The 25,472-nt window shown below is 36.3% G+C and overlaps 1 protein-coding gene across 1 annotated transcript in view; it reads left to right on the top strand.

Annotated features, from left to right (window-relative positions):
- DNAH7 (dynein axonemal heavy chain 7) overlaps positions 1 to 25,472 on the top strand; it is a gene marked incomplete at both ends in the record, with an annotated part of 120,494 nt that overhangs the window by 68,271 nt on the left and 26,751 nt on the right. The window contains 10 exons of the mRNA XM_082311447.1: positions 799 to 1,018; positions 2,252 to 3,124; positions 3,985 to 4,214; positions 5,300 to 5,630; positions 10,355 to 10,701; positions 11,987 to 12,167; positions 13,460 to 13,645; positions 15,824 to 15,987; positions 22,004 to 22,158; positions 23,091 to 23,281. Of these exons, the coding sequence (XP_082167573.1) occupies positions 799 to 1,018; positions 2,252 to 3,124; positions 3,985 to 4,214; positions 5,300 to 5,630; positions 10,355 to 10,701; positions 11,987 to 12,167; positions 13,460 to 13,645; positions 15,824 to 15,987; positions 22,004 to 22,158; positions 23,091 to 23,281 (2,878 nt within the window). The remainder of the gene's footprint in view (positions 1 to 798; positions 1,019 to 2,251; positions 3,125 to 3,984; positions 4,215 to 5,299; positions 5,631 to 10,354; positions 10,702 to 11,986; positions 12,168 to 13,459; positions 13,646 to 15,823; positions 15,988 to 22,003; positions 22,159 to 23,090; positions 23,282 to 25,472) is intronic.

Here is a 25,472-nt window from a genome sequence, read left to right as displayed (position 1 = left end):
GGACCCTGCTCTTGAAAAGAAATTATAATCTTTTCTGTCCTGTGCCTTTTGAGTTATTCATTGCTTCACAGAAGTAGGGCTCATCTTAAAATACTCCAATGTTAAAGTTCTTGTTCTGAAGTCTCTAATAGAGGTTTAGATTAGCCGAGGCTAATTCAGTTAGTTGAGATATTTCTGTAATACAGTATTCTTTGATGTGTAATAAATAAGAATAGAATTTGTTTAGTCATTATTCAAAGAATAGGACTGGAAACTGCTCTTAAATTTTCTGTGGTTTGAGAAGGCTTACTCTTTCTTTGGCCTTTCACCACTGCGTAATTTTTAATTCCATTATTAGGAATGGACTTCAACTTTCATTGTCTATCCATTCTGACAGCTAAGCTGCAAAAGATGCTCATATCCTGTTTCCAGACCAAGTTTGTGATTTTCCAGCTGCTGATCCTTAGAGGGAGAGAGGTCCCAGAAGACAGCAAGTGCTATTTGACCTGACTTCCCTGTTGCTGCTGTTAGTCATAAAAATAAGGGGGGAAAAGTGTATAATTAGCTGTCTAACATAGCCAGATTTGTCAGCATGTTCCCCAGTTACTAGATTTGATTTGCAGGGTTAATCTGTTAATCCAGTGAGAGAACTAAGGTTTGTAAAACTGCCTGTGAGGAAGTATAATCACAGAACTTACAAATTGGCATGAACTTATAAGCAAGTCAGTGTACGTATACAATATTATGTATTAATTCACATGCTAGTATGATGGAATTATGAGAATCATTCTGTTCTTACCACCTTTTATAACTTGTCAGTTATAGCTTTCCATCACAATATGTAGAACTGACTCCACAAATTGTTAATGGAACCATGCATATGTATAAAGAAGCTATGAAGAATCTGCTTCCTACCCCAGCCAAATCTCACTATTTGTTCAATCTCCGTGACTTTTCACGTGTCATTCAAGGTGTTTGCCTGTCAAGGCCTGAAACAACAGAATCTGCAGGAATGATAAAACGTCTCTGGGTTCATGAGGTAAATTACCTAATACTAAGAAGTTATATTTATTATAAATAAGAAAAAGATGTGGATTTGTGTATTAATCTCTTTGTAACACCATCTGCTATTGGCTAATAGCTGTGAATTGGTATCACACTAATGAGAAAGGATTTTTGTATACTGTATGGGCAGAGGAAATCATACTTTTTCAAAGTATGACTCATATCTTAGTAGGCAAGTTGGTTGTTGATACCTTCACTTTCATGTGATTATGTAGTCTCTGTTTGCTGCTTTGAATGCCTGTGCGGTCCTTTCCATTTCTTCTCTCCTTCTTCCAAAAAACCCAAATCAACAGTGAAAAGAATAGCAAGTAGTCCTGGATCACTGCAAATTGTGAGTGATTTAAAATTTGGTCCCTTTTTTTTTTTTTTTACTTCTGGGCTTCCTTTAGAAGAAATTCTTAAGCTTCCTGTCTTCAGCAAATGCTTCCTGTATTTCAGTCATAATAGGACAGACACACTGAAAGAGCTCACGTGAAACATCCCTTTAAAAACAAGAGGAAAAAGCCCCATGTAGGTGATACCTGCTCTTTGTTTTTTTTCCTGGATTAAAAGAAAGCAAGGTCATTGATAATTGTTGCTTTTTGAATATTTAGCTATAGATCATAGAATCAAATCAGCGTAAAGGGACCATGGAAGAGATCTTTGGTGATCATCTAGTCCATCATCCTTCCCCAAAGCAGGATCACATAAAGAAAGGAACAACAATAACTTTTGAAGTGCTTTTTCTAAAAATTTCTTACAATTCTCTAAGGGTGAAGGATGTTCAGACTTTCAGGCAATCTATTCATGTTCTTCACTATCTTTGTCATTAAAACCATTTTCTAATATCCAACTGCAGTCATCTTTCTTGAAATGCAAACCTATAACTTGTCCTATCTAGCTGTAGTGGAAAGACCAACATGTTCCCTTCCTCTCTGCAGCAGCGTTTTATGCATTTATGTAATAATGTTTATAAATATATGTATGTGTATGTGTGTGTATATGTATTTCTGTATGAATTTTCACTTTAATTCAGAAGTAATGTTACTGGGTTCAACTCTTCAAATTAATTCTAAATATGTATTTTATTTTTTTCTATGTAGTGAAGTTTAAGATAGTTTATATTGTGAAGCCTTTTTTAGAATTGTATTTGTTTTATCTTGTTTAAAAGAAGTATAAATTCAAGAGCAGAAGCAACTATTAAAAGAATTACATTTTTATTTTACAGGTTCTTAGAGTGTATTATGATCGCTTGGTGGATAATCCTGACCGGGCTTGGCTTGTTGGATTTATCCAAGAAGTAGTGAAAAATTACTTACATGAAGACTTCCATGAACTTTTCCAGAATCTGGACTTCAACAATGATGGCAGAGTGGAAGAAGATGACTTACGTAGCTTAATGTTTTGTGATTTTCATGACCCTAAGAGAGAGGACACTAAATACAGGGAGATTAGTGATGTGGATCTATTGAGATTAGTTGTAGAGAGTCACCTTGAAGAGTTTAATAACATGAGCAAAAAGCCAATGCAGCTTGTCTTGTTCCGATTTGCTATAGAACATATTTGTAGAATTTCCCGTATTTTGAAACAGCCTCGCAGCCATGCCCTCCTTGTTGGTGTTGGAGGTAGTGGTCGACAATCTCTTACTCGATTAGCGGCCCATATGGCTGAATACAATGTTTTTCAAGTTGAAATAACTAAAAGTTATGGTATCAATGAGTGGCATAAAGATTTAAAAGTCATACTAAGGAAATCTACTGATGGGGAAACGCAGGGAGTTTTCTTGTTCACAGATACACAGATTAAAAAGGAGTCATTCTTAGAAGACATTAACAACTTACTAAATGCAGGTGAAGTGCCAAACCTCTTTGCAGTAGATGAGAAACAAGAAATTTGTGAACGAATGCGTCAAGTAGATCGCCAACGGGACAGGACAAAACAGACAGATGGCAGTCCTATAGCACTTTTTAACATGTTTGTTGATCGCTGTCGAGATCAGCTTCATATAGTACTGGCAATGAGTCCCATTGGAGATGCTTTCCGTAATCGCCTTCGTAAATTTCCAGCTCTTGTCAACTGCTGCACACTAGACTGGTTTCAGGTAAAAACAAAACTTTCGTTGGGCTTGTTATTCTAATGGAAATGCAATAGAAACATGACTTCAACCCTTTTTGTAGCAAGTAATTCTCTTTTGTCAAGTTAGCAGTCAAAAATATCTTGAATTTTCTTACTGTCATGTTTTAAATTGTTTAGACCATTAGAACCTCTCTGACTTTAATAAAGGCCAGTATAGGCTGAATGCAAAATCATCAAGAAAATAACTGATTGTGGTATAAAAGTATAACTGAATGAACATAGTACTGTAGACATTACAGATTTAAATATGTAGTGTTTTCTTCTATTACCAGGACTACCAGAATCTAGGGTGCCAAAAAAGTTTGAAACTCAAATACCTGTCGAAAATACAGACATCTTTTGATGCAGAACACTAGATTTTTCTCCACTACTCTTCAATAAAACTATATTCTATCTGACTGTTACGTGCAAAAGACCTTAGACAGAATATTTAAGATGTAGAATTTAATCACATAAAGAATCTGAGGAACTTAAATTTCATCAAGTTTTAAAATGTAGTACTGTATCTTTAAAGGTTATTTTGAAGAGGAAGAACAGAGACAGTCACACACACATATGGACATACTGAAAATGCAAAATTTTCCTTTTAGTAACATTTCTACTGGATGAAATAAGACAGTGGGCTTGAATTGAATCCCTAGGTAGTTTGATTCTTTCCAGTTCTCTTATTGTCCTATTTGATGATCTTTTCGTCACAAAGTCATTTCTCTGTGCCTCAGTCTCTTTATCGATGAAATGGGGTAAAGATACTTTTTTGAAAAATGTTTTGAGATTTATGAGTGTGAACTACTGAATAAGAGAAAAGTATTTATTCTTTTGTTTTAGACATGGCCTGAAGATGCATTAGAAGCTGTTGCCTCTCGCTTTTTGGAAGATGTTGAAATGTCGAAAGAAACTCGAAGTGGGTGTATTGATATGTGTAAAAGCTTTCATACGTCTACCATTGTTTTATCTGACTTATACCATGCAGAGCTTCAAAGACACAACTATGTTACACCTACTTCATACTTGGAATTGATCTCCACTTTTAAAAGTCTACTTGAAAAGAAACGCACGTAAGGATTTATAATGTGACCTTTTCTAGAGGAACCCAAGTTCACCAAAAATATTATTTTCTATCTCTTATAGCTAATTTGAACAAAACAAGTGAACCGTTTTTATTTGATTTAAATTGACAGAATGGTAGATGCATAAAATGTACTCTTAGGACATATGCTTGCTTATTGGGCAAAAGGTCTGACTTGATGTTCTCAAAATATACTTGCGTTAGACCACTTCTAACATCCCTGGTGATGTTGCTATGTGTTGATTATGTATATTATGCTACCAGAGTAATTAATGCAGCCTGCTTACTCTGTGGTTCTCTGGAGGATGTAGGGAGGATGACATCTGGGAAACCAGCTTCCAAATTGCTAGGTGCCATTGGCTTGCTAGCAGGGTTGAGCTGTGCTGTGCCTGTGCAAAAAGGACCTCTGTGTGCATGTGCATATCTGTTCTATTCTCATGGCTGGTGAGGGAAAGTTCCATTTTTGTTCCTTCTCATTGATAAGACACTACCATAACAATTAAGACAAGTGCTTAATTTGATCAACAGGCTGTGTGAAACACTGCATGCAGCAAGAAATTCCAGGAATAAAGGAATACAGTTTTGAATGTAGTGATCCAGTGCCTTTGGAGTTTCTTGATTCTGACACTGTTGGCTGTCCCCAGAGCCATTCACATTCTGCTACTAAAATTATTATCCCAATTATATTAATCTTATTTCAATGTCACCTCAACTGATAATTTTAATGAGTGTACCCCTATCTCTTCCCTCTCCTTTTCTTGTCTGTAACTACTATGCCATCTTGATTTTGTGGCTCCTGCCAACAAAGAGGCAGAAGCTTAACAATCACTTAATTTGCCTATAAGTGATCACTTATTTATCTATATCCCAATCTCTGAGTATACATGATAGAATAGTTAAAGACTATGGCTCAAGTAATCCCTGCTATGTTTACTATTTGTTGAGCAAATAAAACAAGATTGTCAGAGCATTTGATTATTCAGAGTAGCGAGAAATTTGAGGAAGGGATCCCAATGAATGAAGTGATCAAGTACTGATAAAATATCTTTATAATAAAGTACTATTTATTTTCAGTAAGGTGATGAAAATGAAAAGAAGATACGAAGTTGGCTTGGAGAAACTGAACTCTGCTGCATCTCAAGTAGCCTTGATGCAATCTGAGCTGGAGGCTCTGCAACCTCAGTTACGGGAAGCTAGCAAGCAGGTTGATGAGATGATGGTTGTTATTCAAAAAGAATCTTTGGAAGTAGCCAAAACTGAAGAAGTTGTGAAGGCTGATGAAGCAGTGGCAAATGAGCAGGCTATGGCTGCAAAAGCCATCAAAGATGAATGTGATGCTGATTTAGCCCAAGCCATGCCTTGTTTAGAAAGTGCTCTGGCTGCCCTTGACACTCTCACTGCGCAGGTATGGCGAACAATGCATATTTACGCACTGGAGAGGTATTCAGGTATACCAAAGCATGGAATATCTGCCTTTTCAGATTTTACATTATACTTAGATAGTTTTATAATTTAAAAACTTCTTGAAATGCTTTTTAAAAAGCAAAATGTTACTCTGTATTTTCTAGTGAAAAAGCTGTAACACTGAATTTTTGTGGACTACAAGATCAAATATTATTCTAGACATTTCAAAATTCATAGTTATAAAAATATTTTAACTCAAGAATTCAGAAGTTAGAAAATGTATGCTTTTTACTTTCTTATTCAGAACGTGCTAGCCTGTCATTTAATCTTTTTATATCCGGTCTTTCAGAGTCTAGAAATTGAGGTTGAAATTCTATGTCTCCCCATGTTAAGGGACCACTCTTTGTGAGAGTATGACAGTGAAGGCAGTAACCTTTGGTTTTATGGATTTTTGGGTTTTCTTTGCCTGGACAATGTTTTGCTCATGGTGGGATGAAAGGAAGCCTCCCAGATGGTAAGAGTGAGGATGGACTATGTGCTCCAGCTATTGTTGCTGAAAACAAGATTTTAAAAAACTTTCAATGAAACCTTCTTAGGTAGAAAGCAGATGGTTTGTTGTCTACAGCTATTGCTTGGTATCAAAAGTTTTAGATTCTGGCATTGTCAGATCATGGGCATGCTTTGTGAAAATAGTAGATGGCTACTTAGTCACTTCAAGGCAGTTGCATTATACTTGTGAATAACAAAACAAGAACGAGGCTTTGAAAGCTAATGAAGTAACACTTCAGCTGCTGTCAATGCTTAGTGTGTCCAAGCAGAGAGTATTCCAATACAAGAAGAAAAAAAAAAACACTAGAGTAGGAACGTCCAAAGAAAAAAAAAACCTGAGTTTTTTTCCTCAAAATATAGTTAAATAACATGATGAGCACACACACAATAAAAAGCTGTGTAGGAGAGGGGGAAAAGGGGTAAAACCAGGCTCGCTAGAGACAAGCCCGGGGGTGGCACACCAATATTTGAGGGACAGTGTGCGAGTGAAGTCCTTTGGTCTGCCATCTCAATGGAGGTACGGAATGGAGAGCCATGCGGCAGCAAAGACACAAGGGCTATGGATGTGTTAGAAGCCATGGAAGTGCCTGAGAATGGTCACGTAGGAGTTAGGGCTTCTCCCCCTAAAAAGGTGGCAGGAGCAATAGCTCAACTGAAGTGCATCTATGCCAATGCACGCAGCATGGGAAACAAACAGGAGGAGCTGGAAGCCATTGTGCAGCAGGAAAACTGTGACATAGTTGCCATCACAGAAACATGGTGGGATGACTTGCACAACTGGAGTGCTGCAATGGATGGCTATGAACTCTTCAGAAGGGGTAGGCCATGAAGGAGAGGCGGTGGGGTAGCCCTGTATGTTAGGGAGTGTTCTGATTGTCTAGAGCTTAATGATGGTGACGATAGGGTCAAGTGTTTATGGGCAAGAATCAGGGGGGAGGCCAAAAAGGCAGATCTCATGGTGGGAGTCTGTTATAGACCACCCAACCAAGATGAAGAGGCAGACGAAATATTCTATAAGCAGTTGGGAGAAGTCTCACGTTCGCTAGTCCTTGTTCTGATGGGGGACTTCAACTTATCAGATGTCTGCTGGAAATACAATACAGCGGAGAGGAAACAGTCTAGGAGGTTCCCGGAGTGCGTGGAAGATAACTTCCTGCATAGCTGGTGAGGGAGCCAACCAGGGAAGGCGCCCTGCTGGACCTCTTGTTTGCGAACAGAGAAGGCCTGGGTAATGTGACGGTTGGAAGCCGACTTGGGCATAGTGATCATGAAATGATAAAGTTTTCGATTCTTGGAGAAGTAAGGAAGGGGGTCAGCAGAACTGCTACCTTGGACTTTCGGAGGACAGACTTTGGCCTCTTTAGGAGCCTGGTTGACAGAGTGCCTTGGGAGGCAGTCCTGACGGGCAAAAGAGTCCAGGAAGGTTGGGCATTCTTCAAGAAGGAAATCTTAAATGTGCAGGAGCAGGCCATCCCCATGTGCTGAAAGACGAGCCGGTTGGGGAGACCACCGGCCTGGCAGAACAGAGAGCTTTGGCTCGAACTCAGGAATAAAAAGAGTTTACGTCCTTTGGAAGAAGGGGCAGGCAACTCAGGAGGACTACAAAGACGTTGTGAGGTTATGCAGGGAGGAAATTAGAAGGGCCAAAGCCCAGCTGGGTCTGGCTACTGCTGTAAAAGACAACAAAAAATGTTTCTATAAATACATTAGCAACAAAGGAGGGCTAAGGAGACTCTCCATCCTTTATTGGATGTGGGGGGAAACATAGTGACAGAGGACAAGGAAAAGGCTGAGGTACTTAATGCCTTCTTTGGCTCAATCTTTAATAGCCAGACCAGTGATTCTCGGGGTACCCAGCCCCCTGAGCTGGAAGATGGGGATGGGGAGCAGAATGAAGCCCCCATAATGCAAGGCGAAATGGCTAGCAACCTGCTACACCACGTAGACACTCACAAGTCTATGGGGCCAGATGGGATCCACCCAAGGCTACTGAGGGAGCTGGCGGAAATGCTCACCAAGCCACTTTCAACCATCCATCAGCAGTCCTGGCTAACCGAGGAGGTCCCAGTTGACTGGGAGTTAGCAAATGTGACGCCCATCTACAAGAAGGGCCAGAAGGAGGATCCAGGGAACTACAGGCCTGTCAGCCTGACCTCGGTACCGGGGAAGGTTATGGAGCAGATCATCTTGAGTGCCATCACATGGCATGTACAGGACAACCAGGGGATCGGGCCCAGTCAGCATGGGTTTATGAAGGGCAGGTCCTGCTTGGCTAACCTGATAGCCTTCTATGAAAAAGATGGCCTGCTCAGTGGATGAGGGGAAGGCTGTAGATGGTGTCTACCTGGACTTTAGTAAAGCCTTTGACACCGTTTCCCACAGCATTCTCCTGGAGAAACTGGCTGCTCATGGCTTGGATGGGTGTACTCTTTGCTGGGTAAAAAACTGGCTGGATGGCTGGGCCGAAAGAGTTGTGGTGAATGGAGTTAAATCCAGTTGGTGGCCGGTCACAAGTGGTGTTGCCTGGGGCTCAGTACTGGAGCCAGTTCTGTTTAAAATCTTTATCAATGATCTGGATAAGGGAATCGAGTGCACCCTCATTAAGTTTGCAGACGACACCAAGTTGGGTGGGAGTGTTGATCTGCTGGAGGGTAGGAAGGCCCTACAGAGGGACCTGGACAGGCTGGATTGATGGGCCAAGGCCAACTGTATGAGGTTCAACAAGGCTAAGTGCCAGGTCCTGCACTTGGGTCACAACAAGCCCATGCAACGCTACAGGCTTGGGGAAGAGTGGCTGGAAAGCTGCCCAGTGGAAAAGGACCTAGGGGTGTTGGTTGACAGCTGGCTGAATATGAGCCAGCAGTGTGCCCAGGTGGCCAAGAAGGCCAACAGCATCCTGGCTTGTATCAGAAATAGTGTGGGCAGCAGGACTAGGGAAGGGATCATCCCCCTGTACTCAGCACTGGTGAGGCTGCACCTCGAATACTGGGTTCAGTTTTGGGCCCCTCACTACAAGAAGGACATTGAGGTGCTGGAGCGTGTCCAAAGAAGGGCAATGAGGCTGGTGAAGGGTCTAGAGCACAAGTCTGATGAGGAGCGGCTGAGGGAGCTGGGGTTGTTTATTCTGGAGAAAAGGAGGCTGAGGGGAGACCTTATTGCTCTCTACAGCTCCCTGAAATGAGGTTGTAGTGAGGTGGGGGTCAGTCTCTTCTCCCTAGTAACAAGCGATAGGACTAGAGGAAACAGCCTCAGGTTGCTCCAAGGGAGGTTTAGATTGGATATTAGGAAAAATTTCTTCACTGAAATGTTAGTCAGGCACTGGACCAGGCTGCCCAGGGAAGTGGTTGAGTCCCCCTCCCTAGAGATATTTAAAAGATGTGTAGATGTGGTGCTTAGGGACATGGTTTAGTGGTGGACTTGGCAGTGCTAGGTTAACAGTTGGACTCAATGATCTTAAAGGTCTTTTCCACCCTAAACGATTCTATGATGTCAGTACTTCTTACCCCATAGTTTTCTTTCTTTTAGCTGCCTCTTCCCTTATTCAGCTCACTCTGGGAGTTTAATAACTGACCAGAATACTGATTGATTTATTTTCTGTTCTTGGAGAGCATAGATCTTTAGTTCTGGGTTGAAGGCTGCTTTTACCTTATGTTATCTTAAATCTACTAATTCACTGCTGATGTGATCCTGTAAGCTTGGAAGTATTGTGTTAGAGCCTGAACTGAAAGGCAGAAGCATAATGCTGGAACATCTGAACTCCATAACTGAGGTGCAATGCTCACTACTGAATTAGGAGCAGTAAAAGTACGACTGAAAATGAATTACAGATAAGACTTTTTTGTCTTCTTTAAACTCATTGTTGACTAAATTTCAGGTATCTTTGTTTAGATGTCAGTGTTAGTTTAACCTGCATAGCACCTTAAAGAAAGGATTAGAAAGAATGGAAAAAAATGAAGTTTTGCAAAAAGAAAATGAGATATATGTGTATGGACTACGCAGACTTGTGCTATGAACTTGAGATCATAGTGTATTTAAAATTACCACGTGTGAGAATAGCAAATGTATATGGAAAAATATTATCTTGACATAAAAAGGTTTATTATTTCTATTGTAACAGAAGAATTAATCTGCCTGTGTTTGGAGCTCTAAAGGTGTTTTTTTAATTATTATTTTAAGGATATTACAGTCGTTAAGTCCATGAAGAGTCCTCCTGCTGGTGTCAAGCTTGTAATGGAAGCTATATGCATCCTTAAAGGCATCAAAGCAGATAGGATTCCAGATCCAACAGGTTCTGGAAAAAAAATTGAGGATTTCTGGGGTCCTGCTAAGAGACTTCTGGGTGACATAAGATTTCTTCAGTCTCTTCATGAATATGACAAGGATAATATTCCCCCAGCTTACATGGCTATCATAAGAAAACAGTACCTTACAAATCCTGAGTTTGTACCAGACAAGATTCGAAATGCTTCCACAGCAGCAGAGGGTCTGTGCAAATGGGTCATAGCCATGGAGTTTTATGATACGTAAGTATGTATAAAAACAAAAAAAAAGTTAAAATAAATTTGATTAAAGAGATCAGGTTATTTTAACACAAAAGAGATGAGAAATTACTTCTTTCTAGTGGGAAACTTGTGGAAACAAGCAGTCATAAAGATTCATTCATGTAAGATACCTGATGTTAAGGTGTAGAGCCTGATTTTCAGTTCTGAATTTTTCTAAGAAGGGATGGGAGCAACATTATGTTCAGTTAGCAAATAAAGTTAACTTCCTTTTAGAGTGTTGCACAAAATAGAGGCATTATTGAAATGTCTTTGGAAGTTTCTGACAGTCATATCAAGCCCAAAGGATATTTTTTGTTACACATTTTATTTGATGCACTGAAAAAGTGTGCTTATTTTTTATGATATTTCTTAATTTGAAACATCTGGAAATCACATTTAACAGTAAATCAGCACTGGGCGATTAAGGTCAACTTGCAATTTGAAAGTTGAGTCAAGGTAAGTAGTACATGCCCTCATTTGAGAGGATATTTTGTTACTTGACTAAAAGATTAGTAAATGCGTATTTGGTAGAGTTCTCAATTTGAGAACAACGGTTAACATTACAAATACCAATTGTTAAAGAGAAAATTAATTTAAAAGGTGGACTTTAAAGGAGATGTGCAACTTACACCAGTAGGAGAGGGGATTCATTAATTATGAGGCTATTACTTGTGAAATACTGTTTCAGTTGACCGTGGGGCATTCTAGCATATTTTCTTGCTTGTTGTTTTTGAAAAGATAAACAATATGTTTTCATTTATATGTTACTTCCAATATTCTCACACAAGTATCTGTGTAAAAGACTGAAATCCTCAAAACTGGAAAATAGATCGTTGGATGTGAAAAGCTGTTAATTTTTTCTTTTCTGTTATTTTGTGTATGCTGTTGGCTGTATGTGTGTGTACAGTGTCTGTGAGTGTTACTTAATATATGTGATTACCTGTGTGTTTCTAATGACACAAATCCATAATGGATTCTAAACTGTGATCAAATGGGACACACAGTTAGGAAGCATAACCCTTTTTGCTCTTAATCCTTACCTGTTACTACAGAAAAAAATGCAGAAACTGCATAAATCAGTCAGTATCAGCACAGAAATAAGTGATGAAGTAAAAGCCAATTGTCTTCAAGTGTAGTCAAATTATGAAATGGAATATTGATGAGCTACTGAGTTGCTGAGGTTTCCCTTCATCTTTCCAATGTGAATTTTTTTAATAGTAACCCTGGAATGAGGGTGTATGTTAATTTGTTCTTTGACTTTATTTAGAGTGACAAAAAATGTTGCACCCAAAAAGCTAAAGTTGAATCAAGCTGAAGGAAAATTAAAGATTGCTATGGATGGTCTAAGAAAGAAACAAGCAGACCTGAAGGAGGTTCAAGATAAATTGGCTATACTCCAACAGACACTGGAATCCAAGAAACAGGAGAAGGCTGATTTAGAAAATCAGGTATATGATGCAAAAGATGAAGTATTGTTTTACTGATATCCAGAAAAGTTATTTAAAATTTGCTTCGTTGTCAAATGGTATTTTTCCTTTTAACTGCTGATGTGTCAAACAAGTTGTACTTTTAGATAACCATCTTTTTATTTTGGTGTAATGGTCTTGAGGTTATAAATGGGCAAAGCATGGGGAATAAATGCTTTAAAGTAATAGAAAATGTAGGTGTTAGGAATTTACGAACTGATCTCTCTCCTGCATCCTCACTCATAGCTGCTTTCCTGTGAGGAGATGAATTTTCAATGATTATACTAAGAGTTTGATTCATCCATTAACTTGCAAGTCAATACACTTAAAGTTTTGAAAGTTTATTTATGCCTTCTATGCTAATGCAATTTTGAGAATGTTTTTGGTAAACTGTGTTCCTGACTGCTAAATAGCTCTTATGTGTGCAGAAATAGGCAATATATAGGAGATGTTTTTGTTTGTTTGTTTGTTTGAAGATTTGCAGTATATCATCTTCAGCTTTTTTTACAAAAATAGTATGGAAATGGAGTCTTAATTCCTGTCTGTAGTTAAACTCAGCTTTTTGAGCGTTTCTTCTGCATCCTGATATAGATTGGAAGTAGAAGGGAGGGATAAACTACACAAGCAGTTTGTTACTGTGGTGTAAATCGGCTGCTATGGTTACCGGAAGAGAGAGAGGATTGTAACAGCAGTAAGAGTTGGCATAATTTTCCTCCTATCCTGTGGCTGAAATGTGTCTCTACTAGATAGTAAAGAATTCTAACAGAGCTGGATTAAATTCCTGTTAAATTATATTTTTTGTTAGATTATAAACATGCCTGGAAAGATGGCTTAGTTAAAAACCAACAACAGAAATGCAGATTATGTACTCATAAGGATTTTTTTTTTTTTTTTGCAGAAAAGAACATACCTACTTTTATGAGACAGTGATCTCTTTAAGGTGTTTTTATTTCTCTTATGGCATGTGGATCATTTCCTTGACTATTAATGTTTTCCATATCGCATGCAGAGCTATTTTGAATTGTATGTTTTGTACTGGTCGTCTTCCTTTATTTGGATGAAAATGTAACTGAATAGACTTTAGTGTGCTGGTACTGAGATTGCTTTTGTTCTTTAAACGTTTCCATTATAAGAAGAAGGTGTTTTCTTTCTATTTGATGAAATTACTTAAGAAAACATCTGTACAGGAAAATAATTCTTGAATGCTTTTAATACTTATAAAATGTTTTTAAAGTGATCATGTAATCTAATCAGCATTTTTTTTTTATTCTGAGGTTGACTTATGCAGCAAAAAACTGCAGCGAGCAGAACAATTGATTGGTGGCCTTGGGGGTGAGAAAACTCGCTGGCATGAGACTGCTTTGGAGCTGGGAAGGCAGTACATCAATTTGACTGGAGATATACTTATTTCATCAGGAATTGTAGCTTACCTAGGAGCCTTTACATCCAGCTACAGACAAGTAATATATACAGTGATTTTGTCCCTATGTTTTGTAATAATCTAAATTTTATTTATTTATATTTTTCCTGTATGAAGTTTATATTTGTAAATTATGTTTTAATAGAATTCATAACTGCAACTGAAACTGTATTGTAGGATTTTGAGTTTTGTTTGTAAGACTCTTGAGGGAGATTCTTCCTTCATTCTACTGTAAAGTACTTATTGCTTTGTAAAGCATGGAGTCCTTTGGTTGCTTTTCCTCTCTAAAGCAATTGCCAGTAATTTTATACCTCATGGCTCTGGTTGCTCCTATTCCATTCAATGGCTAAATTCTCCTTGATTTCAAAAAAAAAACAAACCCAGAATTACCTTCTATTTCAGCAGCAGCACAGTCAAGGAAGTTCTGAAAGTCGAGTAATTCTGTACAAAAAGAGACAAAAAATACAGTAGCTCAATAACATAGCAGATTTGTGCCTGTAACTCTCAGTGAAATAAACAGAAATTCTGAATGCAAAAAGATTTTGACATGGCAGCTGATTTTAGATATAACAATTTTTGGATGTCAGAATTAGCCTGACGTTGAAAGTTTTTGAACACCAGAACCTGCCACTGAATTCAGCTGAAGAAAAGAACGTCTGAAATGTCTGAATGTCTGAAAATCGAGTCCAGGGTATAAAAAATTTCTAAAAATTAAGAGAGAAAAAAAATCAATGTACCTCATTTGAACATATAATTTGGATGTAATACTTATTTCCACTTTTCCTTCAATGTACTCCCTTTGTCCATTTTTCTTTAGAAAATTTTGTACTGTTCTTTCAAACTATTGTTTTCTTCATGATGTCCATGTTGTGATGTTACTATTTTAAAACTTTACAGAGTGAGAGTTTATGGTGTGAATATTTATAATGTAAATAAATAGTCAGCAGTTTTTACAATTCCGAATTACATAATTTTGAGATAGTGTTCTCTTTTATGCTTAAAACCTGCATTGTGTATTATATTGTGTCTGGGTTGGTAGGAGTACTTTTTGTGAAACATCTTAAGGGGTGCTGAACTGTGTTCCAGACAAGTGTAGATACAGATGATATTCATAAAAGGCAGAGACATCTGCATGATTATTCACTAAAAATGAATACGTAGTGGTTTCATCTGAAAAGTTTAGTGTGATTTCATTCTCTCTGACTGCATAGTTTCTTTCTCTGTGCAATAGTAGGTATGGATTCCTGGTTGGTTATTCTTACCCTCATGATTGTGCAGACCCATATTAATTAGGTATCTCTTTCAGAAATTGTTGGATAGCATAATCACTTTTGTGCAGTTCTTCATTTCACCTGCTGCTATGTTTTTTTTTTTTTTTTCCCCTGCAGTTTTTATAAGAGAAAAAGTTATGATATCTTTTGGAATATCAACTTTGTTTTATGCAAATTGGTGAATCCTTTTTTCACCACCTCTGTGAATGTCTCTAGCACTTAAACCATTGCCTTTAACACTGCCTTTCTGAGTATTGTTGCTTGAGGCTTTGACATATAATTTTTGGTTTAGAATGCTACAGCATACTACTTTGACCTTAGACGTAGCTTTCATACAAGATTGTGCCTTTCATATGAACGTGCTATTTCTATGTATTTTCCTTCGTTGGAAAAATTCTTCCTAGTGGAATATGCTTTTTGGTTTACATATTTAAAGGTGTGTGTATTCATTATTATTATTATGCACTATACAAACATGTATAGTTTACACAACTGTAGTGAGTTAGATGATACAGAGAATAGTGAAAAGTGACTCTAAATGATTGTTAAGTTACTAAGTTTGGTTAAGTCCTGACAGGTGCTCATTATGTGTGTCCTGACAGTTAAATAATGAAGATTTTTATTTTTTTCTTTAGTTAGAGTATGTGTGTTTGTTCTACACTCATTTTATAGTATAGAAAAATACTGCTGAAATGGTAAATAAAATCATACCAAGGCTCTGACCAAATAAATTTATATTTCATGTTTAGAAATCACATACAAAGGCATTTTAAGAGACATTTTTAGACATTTTACACAAAAGCATGAGTTTCTTTCCATTCAAACATATAGCGATCTTGTATGTAGCAACTGTTACGGGAAATGGCTTGAAAAAATACATTTTTAATAGTTTGAAAATTTTGTGAATAGGCAGAACTGTAGTTAATATTTGTTTTCTTCTTATCTAGATGCAAACTAAAGAATGGGCATTGCTATGTAAAACAAAAGACATTCCTTGTTCTGATGATTTTTCATTAACAAATACCCTGGGAGAACCAGTGGAAATCAGAGCTTGGAATATTGCTGGACTACCTTCTGACATGTTTTCTATTGATAATGGCATCATTATCTCGTAAGTAAAAAAAAAAAATTACAATTAATAATTTTCATTAAATAGCTTCTTTCAACATGCTTTTCAGTTATTATTTTTATAGACAGTTTTCTACTGTATATCCAGTTTAACAGAGTTACAAAATTACTGTAATGTTTAAATTTATAAGAAATACTAATCATACTTTTTAACTTTACATTATAAAGTTTTTAAATCTGTGAATTCATTCCCCTCCTTTATAACTACTGTGGATTGCTATAATATCATCTCCCCCCACCGTTTTTTTGTTTGTTCGTTTGTTTGGTTTTTTTTTACAAACATGCTGCACACTGAATTCAGTTTAAGACATCCTAAAATGCTTCAGGAACAGAATTTTGAATACTGTTCTTGTAGTAGTATAATCAGTAGATATGGAAATAATTCTCCTTTAAAAAGCTAAAGTTCTTTAATTTTAAAGAAATATGCTGGCATCAGGTGCTACCAAGCGGTGTTTCTGCAGAGCTACTGAAGATTATTTTGCTAATCTTTCTATGAGGGTCACACACTTTTTCCCTGAGATGGCACTGGAAATTCTATAGATAATGTCTTGATTACTTGTCTATAAACAGTTTCCTGGTTTATGTTGCCAACTGGTAGGAGATTTTAATATCCAGGCCTGTAGCATGTTTAGTATGTAAAGCCCTGACATTATTTTGGAAGTGTTGGTTTGTACACTGATGAGCTGAGTCTTTATTCTGCTAGGGCGCAGTAACAAAACAACAAAAAAAGGCCCATGTATATCTTCTACTGAAGGCAGTGAGGAAGGTGTAAAATTTAGAATGGAGAGAATTTCTAGTCTCCTTTCTTACAGAGGGATGATCCCAATCGGCTCTTGCCAGTTTCTTCCTCTGTTTGTTGCCTTTTATTCTATGTACTGCTAAACCGCTTCAACAGGAAAAGGTGAGATAGGCCTTTCCTGCAATAATCTCTGATTTCAGAAAGGTGTGCTTTCAGATCACATCAGGCAGTTGGGAGTTAGATATGGGTCTTCCTCATCCATGTGATAGTTCTAGATACTGGATGAAAGGTGAAAAGGTGTATCTGTACTGATAATTTGTAGTCTGTTTTCTTTAGGGCCTCCTTCCCCTGACTGTCAATACTTCATACAGATTTGTCATTCCTAGGATCCCTTCTGGAGCAGAAAAACCTGGCATATTCCTAGACAAAAGCTAAGAGAGCTTTGGTTTTTGGGTTAGTATAGGGAACTTTTTAGTATGCATTATGAATGGGGTGCCACAAAGTCGTCTTTGCACCCAGTCCAGTCTTCAAAGAACTTTTAAAAAAAAAATTAAAATGTGAATTCATAGCAGAGACTTGATTACATCTTTGGAGTGCTGGAATTTACTAAATATTCTTTATAGTTAAAAGCTTGGCAGTTGCAATTGTAGCTTCCTTTTGTAATGTGGTTAGTATCTTATCACAAGTTGAAGAAAGTTCTGGTAAGTAAAGAAGGATTTATTTTTCGTTTTGAAATACCCTTTTTAAAAAAATTTTCCCTTTTATAATTATCTTAAGCTACATTCAAATAAAATACTTCGACTTTATCTAATGATATATTGTTTCATCTAAAACATTTTTGAAAATTCTGCATATTTAAAGATATTCTCATTCTTATTTGAAAAGTGAAACAAATTCCAAAATCTCAAAATTCCTCATAGAAAGAAAATACAGATCTCATGAACTCTAAATCTAATATTCTTGCCTTTCACTTTTAAGATGATTCTGCATTCTTATGTGATATTCTAATACATGCACATCTGTGTCTCACAGATTGCTAAATACAGGGGTGGGGGCTTACAATAGGCTAAGCATTGTTGCCTTGCATAAGCACTTATGATTTTCATTTGGACTTGTATTTGTTATGACTGTGAACAAAGAACCTCTCAGTTCTGTCCAGTATGCTTGCTAAGGCATTGCTACTGACTCTTAGCTTATAGGTTTTGTTCTTAGCACAGCTGAAGCTGAATTGTCCATGGAACAATGTTGCTTTAACTGCTTTTCTGTTTGTGATTGCTACCCATTTACTTCATGTCTGTTGGTTCTCTTCTGTATAACAAATAAATAATTCTTATAATTCTTTTCCATAGCCAGGTTAATGGTTGTCAAGTCTATGAAAACAGGTACCTAACTTTTATGCATCTTTTTGACAGTATGCTACTGCAGAAACTTACTAATATAAATCTTTATTTTTTGCTACTGTTTACATGAACATACTTCTCACTGTTTGAGGAATCTAATGTTGTATAGCACTGGTGAATGAATAATTCTTTTACTGTAGAGTGAATGTTAGGTTTTCACACATAACTGAAATTGTGTATTATAGGGTTAACCTTTGGAAGCATAGATGTGTGGATAATACTTCAGCTTCAGTAACTGGATAGGTGACAAAGTGCAAAATGAAACAGATAAGACAAAAATAATGCACCAGCTCAACGTACTTTCATTTGACTTTAAAAATTGGCATTCATTGTACTTCTGCGTGCAAAACTACTTATTGAAGTTAGAGGATATACGCTGGGATTATGATTGTATGTGTAGCTTTTTTTAAAGTATTTACTGTATTAATAATTCAGTCTCTCAGGCTAAACAGTTGACAAATGTTAATGAATTCAACACTTCTACAGTACATCCTAACACTTCACTTTTATAAATCTTTGATCAAAATTCTCTTTGAACTAATAGAAAGATGATTAGCATTTTAAAACTAAATAACGATAGCTTTTAATTTTGAAATGTGAGATAGAATCTACCTCAAATTGATGATAAATATTATGCCTGTAGTTATGAGTTTATGGATAGATGAATTTTATATTAGGACCCCAGGAACCATATAAAACGCAACTCAAGCTTTTTATAATAACAATTTTTTAAAAAAGCAGAATTAGAGAGCTATTCAAGGATAATTTGCAAACGTACACAGTGACTGCTTATGCATTTCCATCAGTGAAGAAGGATTTTATCGTTGATGAAAGCTGTGTGTGTTTGGCTGTTATTAGAGAACCACTCTTTAGTTAGTCAGTCTTAAGTATTTCATGTGTGTTACACAGTAAGTCTGAAATGGGATATGCTGAAAATAATATGTGAATGAAACTTTGAAGTAATTAGGGAAAGAAATACATACTGTAGGTTTTGGCTGAAGTTTTCTCAAGTCTTAAATTCCTGTTTTAAAATAAGAACAAGCAAAATTATTATAAGCAAATTACATAAATATTGTCTGTTTTAGAATGTGCTTAACATGTAAGTTTACTGTGTTCAGTTTACAGTTTGCAATTGCTGTATCACCTTGTACCATCTTACTCTTAAAATCACCTGGCTATGTATCCCTTGGGTCTCTCTTTGGGTTTTCATAAGCAACTGAACTACCTAGCAATTTGGGAGCTCAGCAGTTCTTTCAGTACACTTGGGATCTGTTGGTGAACACTGTTAACCTACTGTGCAATTGTCTTCTAATACTACTGATGCTACTGCCTCATCTGACAGATGTTCAGATTTCAAATCATCTGTTTGTTTCTCTATACCTACTCTGTTACCAAATTTGTCCTTATCTGTTTTTATCAAATTATTCAAAACACTTGTAGTTTTACAAAGCCCACATTTTAACTTTCTTAATGTCTGCTTAGATATCACACTGTCCTGGTGGATTACAAATGCATTTCCTGAAGTTCTCAATGCATTTTACCTGTGAAAGCTTTCTTCCTTCATGGGTAGGCTGGACAGGGTCCCTTCCAGATGACCCATTTTCCTAAATCATTCTACAAGGGGGAGGAAAACCATCCTCCTTCAGCTGATGAATGATCACTCCCAAGTCCAATTTGTGACCCATAGTGCAGAAGGAACCTCTGTAGCATCCTATGTATAATCTCGGGCTACTGCCACACATAGTACATTTCTCTTCCAAAACTTTCACTCCTAGGCTTCTGCTGTCTTCCTTCCACAATCTCCATTTTCAGTCCAAAGAACCTAAGGTGCTTGTGCTCCCTATCTCCATATATATTCCTTCTTCTAAGGGATCACATCTATTTGGGCACATTTAACTGTGCAGAGATTCTGCAAGCAGGATCAGTTGTGATTTTTGAGTACAGACTTATTTTTTCACTAATACACACACATGGTAATTAGGACTAACACTACTGAGCTAAACATCAGTTTGCTCATAACTGCATTGAGAACACTTTATAAGTTTGTGCTAGCCAGAAGGCTGGCACTGAGGTGGGGAAATGCTGGCCTCTGTTGCCTCTTGGAAAGGACTAGTTCTGGATCTTGCTGAGCTGCCAGGTCTGACATCAGTTGCCAAAAAAATAAAAAACAGTCTCTGCTTTTTTCTTCTTTCCAAAGTTCCATAATTTCTTGTGAAAATTCCAAAGCAACCATCTTCCCTTTCAGCTTTGTTTTGGTTTTCCTGTCTTACATAGTTTTGCTTATCTGGTCTCTCGCAGCTTAAGAAAAAATGTTTTTTTCAGTAATGATAGTCCAGAGCCCTACAGCTACCCTTCACAGAACTGCATCTGAGTCACAGATAGCTGAACCCTTGGATTAAGGGTTACATGCATGTTATTGTGTGTTGTTATATTTACACATGTATAAACAGGCCTTACAACTACACTTAGTCCTTAATAAGTTTGTGGAATAGAGATTGTAACAGAGGAAATAAAGGATTTTTCTCTCTTAAACTGTGCTTTATCTGTTTTAAAATTACTCTCTTGAAAGAAGATCAAAGTTTATAATGTGTTACACAGTTTCGCCTGCCAGCAATTTCGAACCTAATAAACCTGCAATAAACCTGCAAGATTACATTTAACTAAGTTTGTCTGAGCATTGTCTTTTAGAACTTATACTGTATTTACAACTGCTTGCTCTGTACCCTTTGCTAATTCAAGGCTTATCACTGTCTGTTGACAATTTATGGAAACCTTTCATAAAACATCAGTCTTTCTAAGAAAAGGTATATTCGAAGATCAGACAAAAATGAGTTTGTCTTTTACTTAAATGCATACATTTCATCTTAGTATTTTTAAGGAAAATAAGAATAAAGATGCAGACACGTTTACATTGCAAGTTTTATTTGTGAATCAGAATTTTTCAACAGAGAGAGGTTCCATTTAAAAAAAAAAATTATTAATGATAAATAATTTGCCAGTGTCATTGTGCATAAGCTAACTTGTAATAATGATAGAGGCTATAGAATTAGTCTGAAAGATTTCTTTTTATGCTGAATCTGGAAAAAAAATGTATTGCTGTTTTTTTCCTTCCAGTAGTAAACTATATTGTAACTCCTAACCAACTGGGATCTGACTGATCCAAATTTTTAGGACTAAATTTATTTTGGAATTCTCACTTCTGCCTGCTTAGATCATTTCTAATTTAGGTGATTATTGCTGTAATTGTAATTGACCATTAAAATGTGTCACTAGTCTTAGATATCTTGGTAGTGTAGCTGCATGTGGTAGAGAATACTGTAAAAAATCTGTGAGGTAGTTACTAAGTCTGCCAAAAATAAAATCCAGAAGTTCTTTGTGTTCATTGCTGCTTAAGGATTAGGGACTAAAAGGTAGATACTTTTGAATCTGTTTATATATTTCCCTTTAGACTAACTCTAAAATGTTTCTGTAGTGGAAAATTCCATCTGTTTTCACTTGAAAATGCTCACTTATGCATATGACTGTATTAAAACTGTTCAAAATTTCAAAACTTAGAGTGATCTTTTTATTTTGAAAGTGTTATAAAATTAAATGTGATTAAACTTTTTAGGAAGTAAGAAGTCTTATTCTAAGTACTTTCTTTGAAAGAGGAAGATTATGTTTTGTAAACAAAGAACTTTAAGATTCATCTGTCTCCTGTTAAATTCATCAAGGGTTGTACCTGTGTGCCTACTACGTTTTCATACTGATGCACTTTTGGTTTCATCACAAAAGGGAATAAATTGCCTTAAGTAGTACTTTGAGGTAAACCTTTGAAGAGCTTATATTTCAATTTTGAAAGTTCATATTTTTCCCTTCAGTAATGCAAGAAGATGGCCTCTGATGATAGATCCTCAGGGTCAAGCAAATAAATGGATAAAGAACATGGAAAAAGCCAATAGTTTGCATATAATCAAACTCAGCGACCCTCAATTTGTTACAACACTGGAAAATTGCATTCAGTTTGGCAGTCCTGGTAGGTTAAAGACTCATGAAAGTGTAAATTACAGAAGAACCTAGAGGGGGCACAATTAGCTAAAAAATGAAACTCCAGTGAGTATCAAATGTTCTCATAGTTAAGGAAAACAGAGAAATTTTTTTCTCGTTTTGAATCAAATTAGTACTATAGTAACTGAAGTCCTTACCTCAGGTTATAAGATACTTCTTAACACAATATAATTATAATACTCAGTTTAATTTGTATCTTTTAATTCCTTTATGAGATTTTGCCATTTCTTTGTTTTCATGTTACAATAATTTTATTTCTAAAACATAATGTTGCTTTTATTTGGCTTTTCAAGAGTATAAATGCTAGATTGCTAGGCTGTGATCATTAATGACTCTTGTATTCTCTGTAGTATCTTTATTGCAAGTAGTCTTACTACCCTCAAATAGAAATAAATTAATGAAACACATAGTTACAACTCCAGCTATTTTTCAATGGCTAATGGGACTACAAGTAAAGAAATGGATTGTTTATTCTCCATTATTTCTTTCTTGATTTTGACAATCTCATATGCTTACAGTGAAAACTGAAGCAGACTTAGTTACCCAAAATTATTTCTGTGCCACATGGAATTTAATTTGTTGTTATTTCCCTTTTTTAAAAATGGTAACCTTAAACTGCTGTTCTATGCTATTGGCGGCAGTAATAGTGATAGCATTTTAGTTGCTTTTTTTGCAAATTGATATAATATTGGAAAAAGAAATTAGGGTACATTTCTTTGGTTAATTTTTCAATCAGCTGAATACTCTAAGAAACATTAACCTTATCTCTAGATATTGCTAGTTTAATATTTTCATTGTTTGCACACTGTAAATACACATTATACATATGTATTGCAAAGAACAGTCAATCGGTAGTATAAATGCCAAGAAAGTCCTACTAATTCTTATATTATTTTGAAGTGCTACTGGAGAATGTTGGAGAAGAACTTGATCCTATCCTAGAGCCACTTTTGCTCAAACAGACGTTTAAGCAGTCAGGGAGTATATGCATTTGCCTTGGAGACTCCACTATTGAGTATGCTCCTGAATTCCGCTTTTATATTACAACTAAGCTGAGAAATCCACATTATCTTCCTGAAACATCTGTTAAGGTGAGAATTTTGAAAGTGAATGTGCAACTCTGTTTTAATTTTAAAATTATTCCTTGGCTAAAACCAGGGAAGAATTTCTGGCATTTGTTTATTCCTCCTCCCCTGCCAACGCTGGGTTTTTTTTACACTGCTAGAAGACTGCTGTCATCTTAGAAGTTTTGACATTTCTCATATCTAATACTTCACCTTGCAATACTGTCAGTATTTCATACTGTCAAGAATTTATTTATTTAATTAATTAATTTTATCACCTTTCCCAGTCTGTATCTCCTGATGCTATTTACTCACCTTTTATTATAAAAATATTTACAAGGACGTAATATAACAGTCACCTCACATGCAAACTCTACATTAGCCTTTCATATTAATGATTTTTATCTGTAGTATGGTTAGGGACAGGAGTCTGAGCAATTCCTGGCATTGTGCCTTGTTTATAACAGATAGAAAATATATTTACAGATTTATATATTTGATAACTACAGCTATTCTTATTTTTCTATGTTAGGACAAAAAAAGGTGCTTTCCTGCTTTAAAGAATAAAATCGGTGTTTTAGTCATTTTGAAGTTGCTTGAGAGATGTATTCCCAATTTTATTTATTATTATTTTTGAAGAACTGTTCATAGAAAAGTATTGCAAATTTACACTTTCGTTAAACATGGGTTATACTGAAACATAAAGCCTTGAAATCAAAACTTTTAAAACTATTATGTTGTTTCAACAATGAGGGAGTTCTGATGCAGGAAAAATGGACAAAAATTAATGAAAGGGAATAATTTCTGTTCACTTCAATGCACATCAAATCATCTAGACATTGATCTTTTATCAGAGAAGGTAATGAGCTGCACATTCAGAAAATAAAAGATGAAATATGAAAGGAAGAGAACATCCAAAAGATTTACTCTTAGAGTACATATACATTTAAAAGCTATATGAAGGTTATTTCCTAGGAAAAGTTTTTTCTTTAACAGACAATTAAAATCTCCTAGTTGCCAATCAACAGTCAATACAGTTGTCTCCCCCCGCCCCTCCCAGCATATAAAGTTTCTAAAGATGAATCTTCTCTAGTTGAGTTCCATGCAGTCAGACATAAGTTGTTAATTGCTCTAACGAGGAGCGGTTGCTTCATGACATGGTTGGGTATGCTCCCAGCTACACCACACACTGCTGAGCTAGCTGACTAAGGTGACTCATGTACAGGGAGCAGGAGGCAGAAAAGTAATATCTTGGTATTAGTATTATCAAGTATTATCTGGGTCTGAAGCTAATTGCAACATCCATTGGTGAATTTGTCCCGAGGATTATTCAGGAGCTAGTTAATGAAATGAGTCCAGGGAAGATGGTTATTGATATGGTTATCATATTTCACAGAAAAAGGTTGTACTGAATTCTGATATGGCTTAAATAGTGAAGCCTGCAAAGAGACACAGGTCATGGATTCACATGTATTTACACTTTATAGATATGTATTTGCAGGTATTAGCCATTTGGAGTAGCTTTTTTCTGTTTCTAACATTATTAATTAAATGTAGTAAAAACACTAAAAATCAGATAATTTTCAGCACTGCTGAGGGAAAGGTGACTTATTCATGTCCATAAAAAATATCATTCTGTCCCTCAGGGACCAAGGAGAAATGTAGAATGTAGACAGCAGTTTGCTCTTAGACCTCAGAGGTTCCAATGTCTGAACCAGCCAAACTTTCAGAGCATGGCAGCTCTGATTGAAAGCTAACTCATGATGCTGTTTGTAGCTATCCTTTTGCTTTGAAGAAGAGAAATGGAGCCTATAGAAGACTCTTGAAGTTTTGAAACATTAGGTCCATCTTGTATTTCCCATTACTAAAATTGTTAAATAAGGTGAGGAAGAAATAGGCCATGATGCTTGTGAAGATCTTATTGATTCTTAGTGTCATATACAACTGAACCTCCTCTCAAAATTCCTGTGTGCAAGAACAGTGTGATATGCTATCTCTGCTCCTAATTTTTTTTCAGATGAGGCTTATCATAACAAAAAGCTATTAGTGATGTATTTTAAGAAAGTTAACTTTACAAGCAAAACTCATGAAAAAAAGCCTCAGATATTTGGACAACTTTGAGATATTATTAGTGGCAGAAGCAGATCAAGACAAATTAATGTCACAGGTATTCCATATTCTAACTGATGACTATGTTCAAGGCAAATGTTCTTTTGAA

Source organism: Platalea leucorodia (assembly GCF_965183815.1).
Source record: "Platalea leucorodia genome assembly, chromosome: 5".
Classification (NCBI taxonomy): domain Eukaryota; kingdom Metazoa; phylum Chordata; class Aves; order Pelecaniformes; family Threskiornithidae; genus Platalea; species Platalea leucorodia.
This window is presented reverse-complemented; position numbering and strand designations above follow the sequence as displayed.